The sequence below is a fragment of the Styela clava genome, chromosome 13 (assembly GCF_964204865.1).
Source record: "Styela clava chromosome 13, kaStyClav1.hap1.2, whole genome shotgun sequence".
Taxonomy (NCBI): Eukaryota; Metazoa; Chordata; class Ascidiacea; order Stolidobranchia; family Styelidae; genus Styela; species Styela clava.
This window is the reverse complement of record NC_135262.1, coordinates 13,235,588-13,248,101: the sequence shown is the minus strand read 5'-3', so window position 1 is coordinate 13,248,101 and position 12,514 is coordinate 13,235,588. Positions and strand designations below refer to the sequence as shown.

At 34.3% G+C, this 12,514-nt stretch overlaps 2 protein-coding genes across 2 annotated transcripts; both read right to left on the bottom strand.

Annotated features, from left to right (window-relative positions):
- Window positions 1-648: 648 nt before the first annotated feature.
- LOC144431257 (amine sulfotransferase-like) lies at window positions 649-1,912 on the bottom strand. The gene has a single exon (XM_078119120.1). It carries the CDS (start codon window positions 1,910-1,912, stop codon window positions 917-919), a length of 996 nt encoding a protein of 331 aa, XP_077975246.1. The 3' UTR covers window positions 649-916.
- Window positions 1,913-5,144: 3,232 nt separating this feature from the next.
- LOC120333033 (amine sulfotransferase-like) lies at window positions 5,145-7,444 on the bottom strand. The gene has a single exon (XM_078119119.1). It carries the CDS (start codon window positions 7,271-7,273, stop codon window positions 6,266-6,268), a length of 1,008 nt encoding a protein of 335 aa, XP_077975245.1. The 5' UTR covers window positions 7,274-7,444; the 3' UTR covers window positions 5,145-6,265.
- Between the last annotated feature and the right edge of the window lie 5,070 nt (window positions 7,445-12,514).

The window sequence follows — 12,514 nt, the reverse complement described above, 5'->3', positions numbered from 1 at the left end:
TCATTTGACATTAAAATAAATCCTCAAACACAACTGGCAATGTCAAATGCCAGTTGTGTTTAGATTGAATTGACTTGATATATTAATCTAGTACTATTCCTTAGAAATCATTTTCCTCCTATTTATGTACAACTCGCCAATGGTGCTTTTTATATTCATATTTTGTGATACTCTCGTGCAACTTTGCGCTGCGGGCCCTCCCGCGACCGCGGGGGTGGATGCTACGCCACTGCTTCTTATATATTACTTTTACATCCCTCTGCAAGCAAAAAATATTATTCATAATATAAAATAGTGAATATGGAGGGAGCTGATCCTGATGACCGTATGATCGTATCGCTCCTCCCGGTCTATACCGAATAACTTCATTGTTGTATATTTTTATTTCCGTTGCAATGCTTGTTTTTCTGGTTGACAAATAATAAATCTCTCTCCCGTTTTTTTCGTCAGATACATGGTAAGCCTAAGTAGTACCGTACATAACTCTTGCCGGTCTCTGTTGTGGCCGAACTGCATTTTTATTTTTGAATAAAAACTATTAATTCGGAGGTTGTCACATACCAAAGTGATTACCCTACTCCTAACACCTTTAGGTGAAAAAACGAAAGGGCTCGGTATGCAAGACTCGGGATTTAATCGTATAAGCAGAAAAACATACAAAGACGGTATATTGAATTTCACACATATAGACAGGAATTAGACACACACATTAAAAAATTAACTATAAAATTGAAAATAGTTGTTTTTCGTTTTGTAAAAATGACTTAACGAGATACAGGTGACGATTACATAGAAACGACTTCCAGCGTATTTCGCTCGTCTCTCTTTCTATGTAAATATGCAAAACACAGAACAGAATGCAATAGATATTTTAATTTTGACATGATATTTCACAGCAGAATAAAAGAGTCTACCACTACAATTCACAATCTGAAGCCTTGTTTTCATTTACTTTTTCATTATTTATTTCATATTGAAACTCAATCTCAACTTCTTCCATCTCTGCTTGAAGTTTTTTATCCATTTCTTCTCCAAGAGCTTCACTAAAATAATTTTTCCAATCGCCAACAACGCCTTTACGGAACAAGTTCAGCTTTCCTCTGTATTTTCTTTTCATTTGGGAAAACGAACAACGCTTTTGTATTTCGAAAAATTCTTCATCTGTCCTATCCACATTAAGAAACTTAGCTATTTCTCGAGTGGCCCTTTGGAAATCGTTTTTCAACTCTTCGTAAGCTACAAACTTGATGCAGTTTTCACTCTTGTGCTGCAACCAGCTTTTAATATGATAAGGATACCATTCTCCTTCTGGAGTCGAATCCCATTTTTCGCCCTTAATTAATTGTCGGACAAACGTTTCAAAGTCGTTAGTTTGAAGATGTTCAAGTTCGGATGCATATGGAGTGTTTTGCTTAAAGTGAAAGTAAGACACTGCCATGTCTTTAGGATTTCGATAAACGTAAATCACTTTTGCCTCCATCTCTTTGATTTTCTTGAAATTCATCAATTCCTCTGGAAGGTGAGTGTAAAATACACGGGGACATGGAAAATAATCAGCAACTGTAAATTTAGCTGGTGGACCTTGATCAAATATCTCTTGTGCAGCAAGTAAAGGGTTGTCTGATCGCTCATTCATGATATCCATCAATTTCTGGTCCCTAATGAAGTATATTTGCTTCACAATTTCTCGAACCCAATTTGTACCACATTTAGGATAAGTTACAACAAAAACGTCACCCTTGCGAGGGGTCCAATTCCCATACGCATATTTTGCTGCTTCCATAGAAAAATATGGAATACCTTTTACGTTCTTCCAAACCTGCGGTCTTAGTATCCTATTTTTCATAAATTCACTAACTTCTTCTGCTTCAAGTTTTATATCTTTGGGTAAAGAAGCAATAAAGTCGGCCATGCCAGCGCCCTTATAACTTAAAAATGAGTATGAACAAGGCTATAATAGAATATAAAGTAATAATAGTTTTACAATTTTTGAAGACAAATTATATATTTAATGATTTATATTTTAGGGGAGAGAGATGATATTTAATAAATTAGATTAGTTAAATTCTCAAATCCTACGCGTTGATAAAGTAGCCTACATCCATTCTTTGTTCAAATTCCCAAAGTATTCTTTATTCATTAGACGTTATTGATTTGATTCGTCGTTTTATTACTATTTACTTTGTGGCTATTCAAGTGAAAAAACCTAATCAAATGGTAAAATTTGCATGAAAAATACTTTATGGCTATAGACACAGCTGCTCTTGCCTACATAAAAATCTCAATCACCATCATGCGTGCGATGTGATTTCTGTCTGCTTTCAATCTTGTAGACAGACTTTCAGGTCAAACAGTAATAACTAATGAGGTACAAACTGGAAATAGACTATTGGCACCAATATGTATGCATATGTTTAATATGCCAAGGGTTTTAAATTACGTTTTTCACACTTGATTTAGCCTTACAAGGCTTGAAGCCGACAACAACCTGCGTGCACACATTGCATTCATCGTTCTTTTTTTTATTGACGTGGCAATGTGGAAATTCGCTATTAATTTGCTTTTGAACCCAAACTTCGAAAGTGTAATGTCAAATAAACTGGTCAAGTTTGCAGAATATTTTAGGACGTAGCTGAGTAATATAACTGAATATGTGTATTGCTAAAAACGTATTTCTTCATGAAATGCTTTGAGTTACTAACTTAAAATATTTTTAATGAAACGGGAATTGTGAAAATCGTGCATATAACATATTTGACGTCATTTCGTAATCGAAATCAATTTCTCTTAAGAGAGTTCTTTGAGACTTTGCGTTCTACTGATATCTGCCTGCATTCGAAACAATTTACTGCAGTTTTTAGCAATTATTTTGTAAAGCTTTCGAGCAAAATGCAAGCAAATCAATGTCATTCAGATGGTTGGAGGGATATATTTCATTTTGATTAATATATATAAATATGCAAAACACAGAACAGAATGCAATAGATATTTTAATTATGACATGATATTTCTAAGCAAGACAATAAAAGAGTTGACCACTACAATTACCAATCTGAAATCTTTTTTTTATTTACTTTTTCGTTATTTATTTCCATATTGAAACTCAATATCAACTTCTGCCATTTCCGCTTGAATTTTTTTCATTCATTTTCTCAGAAAGAGCTTCGCTGAAATGATTTTTCCAATCGCCAACATCGCCTTTACGGAACAAATTCAGTTTTCCTAAATATGTTCTTTATATTTTCTATTAATTTGGTCAAACGAACAACGCTTTTGTATTTTGAAAAATTCCTCATCTGTTCTATCCACATCAAGAAACTTTGCTATTTCTCGAGTGACCCTTTGTAAATCTTTTTTCAAATCTTCGTAAGCCACAAACGCAGTTTTCGCTCTTGTGTTGCAACCAGCTTTTAATATGATAAGTATACCATTGTCGCACAAACGTTTCAATTTCGTTAGTTCTAAGATGTTCAACTTCGGAGGCATACGGAGTATTTTGCATAAAATGCAAGTAAGACACTGCCATGTCTCATTCGATAAACGTAAATCACTTTTGCCTCCATCTCTTTGATTTTTTTGAAATTCATCAATTCCTCTGGAAGGTGAGTGCAAAATATTCGGGGACATAGAAAATAATCAGCAACTATAAATTTAGCTGGTGGACCTTGATCAAATATCTCTTGTGCAGCAAGTAAAGGGTTGTTTGATCGCTCATTCATGATATCCATCGATTTCTGGTCTCTTATGAAATATATTTGCTTCACAATTTCTCGAACCCAATTTATTCCACATCAAGGATAAGTTACAACAAAAACGTCACCTTCGCGAGGGTTCCAATTATCATACGCATATTTTGCTGATTCCATAGAACAACATATTTAGAATACCTTCCACACTTGTGGTCTTTGTATCCTATTTTTTATAAATTCACTCACTTCTTTTACTTTAATAAGTTTTATATCTTTGGGTAAAGAAGCAATAAAGTCGGTCATGTCAGTGACCTTATAAATTAATATACACAATGCTGTTAAAGAATATAAACTAATAATAGAATTTACAACCTTCAAAAACAAGTTATATATTTGATGATTTATGTTTTAGGAAAAAAGAAATGATCTTTAATAAATAGATTAGTTGAATTCTCAAATCCTATGCGTTGATAAAGTAGGTCTACATCCATCTTTCGTCCAAATTCCCAAGTCAGACTTTATTCATTACACGTTATTGCGTTGATTCGTCGTTTAATTAACATTTATTTAGTCGCTATCTAATTGAGAAAAATAACTAATCTAAAGGTTTATGAAGTTTTCATGTTTTTATGAAAAATACTTTATGGCAATAGATACAGCTTCCCCTGCCTACAATAAATCTCAACTCGATAATTCTGATCATGCTTGCGATGTGATTTGCTAGAGTGCCAAACTCCGAATTGGAAATATAAAATCTGACAGTATATAAACCACTGGTCACGTTTGCAGCATATTTCAGGACGTAGCTGAGTAATAATTAATTGATAAATAATTAATAAATTGGGCTAGTGTCGAGACTCTGCACGCTAGTTCAAACAGGACTTTTTGACAAATTGACTAATACCACTTGATACAGCGGGTTGCTATGTATTTGTGTTTATTTCAAATCTTGAAATCATTCAATCGGTTCAAAATACACTCATCAGATTTATTATTATGTAATGAATCGAGAGTGCGCTGCGATGCAAGTGATGTGATGCAAGAAACCAGCGTGTGGAAGAAAACCTAATTTTCTGTGTCGTATTGTGGAAGCGCTGCAGTTTGATTTTTGCCAGTATTACATAAAAAAATTAAAAAAAAATTTGGAGTTATAATCCATTGTCGTTATTTTTTTATTATGCATGTAATGAGAAACTGAATGAATCATTTCCGAAGAAACCGTCATAGATTGAGATTGCGAAAACTCAACCCGAGTTTAACCCTCCCGGGCCTCTGATATTCGGTGAAAGCACTACCGCATGTACAACTGATGCAAAGTCTGTCCAAAATTCCATTTTTATTTCTATATTCATTGTTTCACTTAATTATTAGTTCATGAATCAAAACACCGATATGGTTTAGTCAAAACCTCGGAGCAGAGAAAAACTGTGGCCCCCCGAAAGATGAGTGGGCTTTCCGGTTTCTCTGGGCGTACCACACTCGGGCCACATCAGGGCTCAAATCATTAATAAAAACTATGCCCGTAAATCTTACTTAAATAATTACCACGTCGTTTATTTATCAAAAAAGCGTTGCTACAAAACGAGAATACAAAATATAACGAGACGATAGTAAAATTAACAACCGAATTTTAAATAAATATTGCACAATCCCATTAGTAAGAGAGTCTATTGCAGCAATAGTGAGTACATATTGATAGTTACTGTGTATTTAATACTTTTAACCACTTATTGTTGAAAGTGCATGTTATTTTTCTGGAACAAGATCGGCGATTTAATTCGTTTCCTTTATGATATTTTTGTGCAACGTTATATGCGAAAAAGTTGATGACGTATTTCCCATCCTAGCTCAAGTGTTGATTGATCGTCTTTGTTTTGTCGTTTTTTGTTAGTTAGACTTTGATTTCACCACGTATACTTGCATTGCGATTATAAGTGTATAGCGTTATCTGTTATTTAAATCATTTCGATTGTGCAAATTTACAATATTATACGAACATTTGGCATTACAATCTATTCTGTGCTCACTGACCTCTGAAGAGTCAGTTGGGGTTACTCCGCGTTAGCACGTTAAATAGTATTGGGTATACTAGACACGCAGAATGGGGTCCCCACTTTTTCTATACTTTTTCCACTGTGGTAGTTGAGATGAACGAAATAAAGGCACGCTATCCCAGGAAATCAGACTTGGGGAAAATTTGAATATACCGTATGCAAGTTGAGGTTCTAAGAGGTTCCCTAATATTTAACTAATAACAAAATTGAAAGCAGTTCGTCAAGTAGCAAAAGCAAAAAGTTTTTTTCTTGTACCAACGACCCCGAATTGACAGAAAGACCCATAGCACTACCTCATGTTCAAAAATCAATTTAGAGAACACGATGAGAAAATTGTTCACGAGGAAAAACGTGCTTCAAAAGCCCATTTAATTTCAAATAAAGACTCTGCACGAAATTGAGGGATTAAAATTATCTGCGCCTTTGATGAAATAAGAGGCAAGTTGTACGAAATAAGTGAATTTATTATGAAAAACAACATATTTCTCAATCAGCAAAAAATTATCAGCAAATGCGTTCATATTACAATTTGCAATCTAGTTTTTCACTTCTGTGGACTTTTTCGTTATTCACCTCATACTGAAACGTAATATCAATACCTTCCATTTCTACTTTAAGTTTATTTTCCATTTCGTTAGAGAGAGCTTCAGTGAAATAATTTTTCCAATCGCCAACATCGCCTTTACGAAACATATTTATCTTTCCTAAAAATGTGTTCACGTTTTTTCGTTTCATTTGGCCGAATGAACAGTTTTGTCCTATTTTCGAAAGTTCATCATCTGTTCTCTCCACACCAAGAAACTTAGACAGCTCTCGAGCGACACCTTGAAAATCCTTTTTCAAATCTTCGTATGCTACAAACTTGATACAGTTTTCATCCTTGTGTTGCAACCAGCCTTTAATATGATAAGGATACCATTCTCCTTCTGGAGTAGAATCCCATTTTTCACCTTTTATCAATTGTCGGACAAATCCTTCAAAGTCTTTAGGTCTAAGATGTTCTAGTTCGGATGCATATGGAGTGTTTTGCAAAAAGTGGAAGTAAGACACTGCCATGTCTTTAGGATTTCGATAAACGTAAATCACTTTTGCCTCCATCTCTTCGATTTTCTTGAAATTCATCAATTCCTCTGGAAGGTGAGTGCAAAATATTCGGGGACATGGAAAATAATCAGCAACTATAAATTTAGCTGGTGGACCTTGATCAAATATCTCTTGTGCAGCAAGTAAAGGGTTATTTGATCTCTCGTTCATGATATCCATCGATTTCTGGTCTCTTATGAAATATATTTGTTTCACAATTTCTCGAACCCAATTTGTTCCACATTTAGGATAAGTTACAACAAAAACGTCACCCTTGCGAGGGGTCCAATTCTCATAAGCATATTTGGCAGTTTCCATCGAGTAAACCGGAACACCTTTAACATTCTTCCAAACTTGTGGTCTTAGTACCCTGGTTTTCATGAATTCTCTTACTTCTTCTGCTTTACGTCTTATATCCTCAGGAAAAGAGGCAACAAAGTCTGCCATGCTTATTGATTTTTTGAATTTTTGCAAGTGCTGGGATGAAAAGCTACTTGTCTCTGCGTGAAGTATACTAAATATATCGTGCAAATTTGCATTCCTCAGCTTAAAATAAAGCAATTGGTGAACAATACATTGAGTGAGCAGTGATATGTGTTTACATTGACAAATCACACATATATATATCGTTGGTAATAATCTAATATCTCTATATATAATGCTGTTTTTATGTCGACAAAATGGTACTCCTGTAGCATGTGAACCAAGATGGCGGACACCGGAACGTAGTATGTGTACCAGGTTAGAGTTAGTACAAAATTTTATTCCAATTTTCCTTATTTTAGTTCTATTACGAGTTCGGGTACTAGCCCTAACCTGGTACACATACAACGTTCCGGTGTCCGCCATCTTGGTTCACATACTACGGGAGTACCGACAAAATAGTCATATTTCGAGAAAGGACACTATGATAGCAATTCATAAATCACATGGATTAGAACTGTTCGCATGTCGCTAATTTGACGTCACTATAAGCTTGCTAACAGGTTGTAAAACAGGGGCTGAAAAAGTGTAACGTTTTTATAATAAGTCCATGCTTGAATTTCAATTTTTGCAATGGTGACGAAAACCGGTGACACGTTATAATCATTTGGCGAATGACAACTTCGCTTTTTAGCTAAATTGCAGCTTTCGTGCCGCCGTTTCCGACATTTAAAAGACACTTTTGTAATTTTAGTCTAAAAACTACGTAGCAGCTGACAAAATAGCTCTGCTTATGTTAAATTATGATGTAATTTGCTTTACGCACATATTGCGCGATTGTAAAACTGGCGTAAGAACACATGCGTCCGTTTTCAAAGTTGATTCCGTTCTGCGATGAGGTATTTCACTGGAAAACTAATTTTGGAAATAATAGACATCGATTGTTATGTTAAGAAGATTGGTTTGAGTGCTGTATCCGAAAGGCATGTCATTTAATGCCTGAGGGAATAGTCCTTGTATGTATTTTATATTTTTAGGTTCGTAGTTGTACAATGAACTACAATGTACTACGACTATAGTAAGGCCCTAGAAGACCCATCGAAGTTTGTATACAGCCCCGTGCCTTGCCATTTCTAAATCCACCTTTTCTAATTTTGCTAGAAGCTATATTTTAGTTGTTTGTAGACTGACACGATTACAGCTGAAAAGTAATTAAAACAATTCACTTGAAGATTATCACAATAACTTTTTTCAAATTATAAGATATTTGATGAGATTAACAACAGCTAGTTCATCGTTTTCCATACTTTCCCAACTTGTTATTCAAATGCTAATATTTTTCTATTTATATACTATACTTAATATAAATATTTCAGTCTGATCCTCAATCAATTACAGCGAGCCATAATATCCCGGTTTCGTGTATATATAGTATCCAATTGCTGTTGGTAAATCGATCGATGTTAGTCGTTTCGTTAAAAATTAACTTCAGGTCATAATCCCAAACGTATTAAGTATATGTTGCAGCAATAAAAGTACCCCACACGTGATATGCGGATAAAAGCTGCTACGAACAGGCAATTCTCTATTAGGTAGATTGATAATTAAAGTGAACTCCACCAACACAAAACACAAGATACGCAAACAATTCGGTAGGTAATTTCGCAAAGTTTTTAGAACTTCAAATGATATTAAAACTTGGGACCTAAAAGTAGGCTAGGCCTACTACATGGGTATCCTAACCTTTTTGCAAAGAATAGAAGTGAAAAATTCAAGGAATACTTTCTAATCGAACGTTGTGCCATGCAAAAACAGTTCACATCATTCGAAACCCACTCTTTCATTGTTCACAACTTAATCCTTCGTTAGAGTCTCCGCTATATGACGGTATTCTGAAATACTGTATGTAGGAATTTCCATGTATTTCATTTTACAGACAGATCCCAGCTTCCTCTTTACATTTGTTTACACTTTACACGACCAATGCTAGATCAGAAGCCAGGGGGCTGCGACGCCATCTCAGAGCCATTGCCATCGATGCGACCTCTGTATATGTGGGGTGCCTCTGAATTGAAAACAAGGCGAACAAAAATGATTAATATGCCACTTAAGTCGTGTTAGTAATCAACTAATGGTGTACAAATAACACCTAATATAAGAGATGAATTCAACCCGAGCATTAATTTTAATCATTAAAAGTTTTTTATACCATAGCCATGACCAATTAATCGAACGCAAGGTCACACAAGTTAAATCACATATTTAAAATAATATACCTCAGGACTGTACGCGAGGCACGTTCTTGAATGAAAGTAGTTAAAGCAATAATGATGTATTGAGAGGTGAATCAACTCAATCCTAATTATCTAGCCAATGAATGTAACTTAATATCCGGTTTATTCAAAATAAGTATATGTTTTGATATTCCAGGATAAAATTAATTGTTATATATTTTGAAATAGAATTCTGTAAGTATGTAAGATTGCAATAATATCTCATGGCTAAAGCTTCATCAGCGTTGGATAATTCTGAGTGAAGAATATGTTTACGAATATTTTAAGAATCAAACGCCATGATCCGAAGTTACGTTAAGACTGAAAATTGATTGATAATGTCTGTCTGAGCGAAAGATGAGGAAAATCTCGCGAAACTAGCAATCCAATCATTCCATTCAACTGCCTATATTGAGCGATATCGCATTAATGACAGTTACGTGGAGTCATCATCGACCTCATTTTTAGCTCTATAAGAGTCTATATAAATGAAATATATATATCTAGAATCCATTTATCTTATGAATTTGAGTCAGGTCCATCTAAAAATACATATAAGAGAACAATTGAATGGGCAAACATATCTACCTATACCACCCACTCACCAACCTATCCACTGATTCATTAGTTGCAAAGGATAAAAATTCGCCCGATCAACAAGACAAATAACAACCACAACAATTTTAGCAAAACCTCAAGGATTCATATTTTATTGCAATGCGATGTGACAATATGAATAGCCGGTTGTTTTTATTTTGGGCAAAATTTCCTAGTGAAGCAAAGCGTCTAGTATATAATCGCAATGCGATTCAAAAATAGATACTGACGTAAAAAATGTTAACCAATAATTAAACGGTGTCGTGTTCAGAATTTATTAATAAAATAATTGAAATATAATTATGGGACGTTACTATTACTTAGCCTACTAATTATACAAAAATATCTATAGGTCATCGCAGGTATTCAAACTTTTAAAAGTTTAACTGATAAACTAGCATGACTATGGTGGCCCATCGTTGTCACGTGTAAAATTTAAAAAAAAAATGCAAAAATAAAATGAAAAAGCGAAAATAAAAAAATAGTTGTGAAAAAACATAAAAATAATTGAAAAAAAAGAAATAAAAAAAAAATTGAAATTAAAAAAAAATTGAAAAATAAAACAAAAAAAAAAATTTAAAAAAAAATTAAAATTAAAAACAAAAAATTAAAAAAAAAAAAAAAATTGGATAAAAAGAAAATAAAAAGGTTGACAACGATGGTCCGCCTCGTGGCCCATCGTTGTCACGCGTTTTTATTTTTGGAAAATTTGATGCTGCTTGGGACCAACGTTGTCAGGCTTAATCCTACACGCACAAATGTGTTTCCTGGGTTTCTAACTCACTACTGATTTTCATGAGCAATATCCAATAAATTCAACATGAAAATGTTCTATAAATTCTCCATGCTACAAGTTCAACCACAAGCAATATATTTATAATAATGATAAGAGAATATAGAATTGGATACGAAAATTTGTTTTTACGTGTAGAAGGTAATTTAATTGAAAAATGCTGCTTAACTGCTCAGACACTCGTGCGATGCCGGTACGGTACCGTCTGACCGTACCGGTACCCATGCAATCACTCGTGAAAGAATGGGAGATACGGATAGTCTCGTAGAATATAGTCTACTGAAACACTCTCTGCGCCTGCCCCATACCGTACAGCCGTAACGTACCGATCCAGACAAATGATAAATCGCCCGTGCTCAACCATTTATTTCAATCCATACCTCGACTCACTATATTCTACTAGGATCGAGGTATGGATTGAAATAAATGGTTTGAGCACGGGCGATTTATCATTTGTCTGGATCGGTACGTTACGGCTGTACGGTATGGGGCAGGCGCAGAGAGTGTTTCAGTAGTCTATATTCTACGAGACTATCCGTATCTCCCATTCTTTCATGAGTGATTGTATGGCTACCGGTACGGTCAGACGCAAAGCGACTATAACCGACTACCGGTATTTGGTAAGACGGTACGGTACCGGCATCGCGAGTGTCCAGACAACTGAGTAGTTAAGCAGCATTCTCCAATTAAATTACCTTATACACGTAAAAACGAATTTTCGTATTCAATTCTATATTCTCTTATCATTATTATAAATATATTACTTCTTGTTGAACTTGTAGCATGGAGAATTTATAGAACATTTTCATATTTAATATTGCTCAAGAAAATCAGTAATGAGTTTGAAACCCAGGGAACACATTTGTACGCGTAGGATTATGCCTGACAACGTTGGTCCCAAGCAGAAGCAAATTTTCTAAAAATAAAAACGCGTGACAACGATGGGCTACGAGGCGGACCATCGTTGTCAACCTTTTTATTTTCTTTTTATTAAATTTTTTTTTTTTTAATTTTTTTTTTTTTTAATTTTTTTTTTTTTGTTTTTTTTTTTCGTTTTTATTTATTTATTTATTTTTAATTTTAATTTTTTTTTAAATTATTTTTATGTTTTTTTACAACAATTTTTTTATTTTCGGTTTTTTATTTTATTTCCTATTTTTATTTTCAATTTTACGCGTGACAACGATGGGCCACCATACATGACTTCGCGCGGATACAAGGTTTAGTGGACCTGCCGATGTTGCGTCTTATAGATATCAGTGCATTTGATTGAAAACTCATATCTAAACAGATGTCATACGCTTGGGTGTATCTGTGATAGCATTTTTATATGCTTTCTGCTTATAGCTTTGAAATATCTTAGGTTGTTATGATAAACTAAGGATTTTTTAGCTGAATATCAGCGTGACTGATAAAATTTATCTCGGTTTTACAGATGAATCGAAGATTGGCCGTAGGCTAAATGTACATAAATAAAGATAAAATTAGAGCGTGTTCGAATTTCACTAGCTAGGTGATGAATTTGCAACAAAGAATACTTCATTGCAGCGCTTCGCTTGAAATTATCATCATTCGTTACGGACAACCTCGATATGGCGCCGA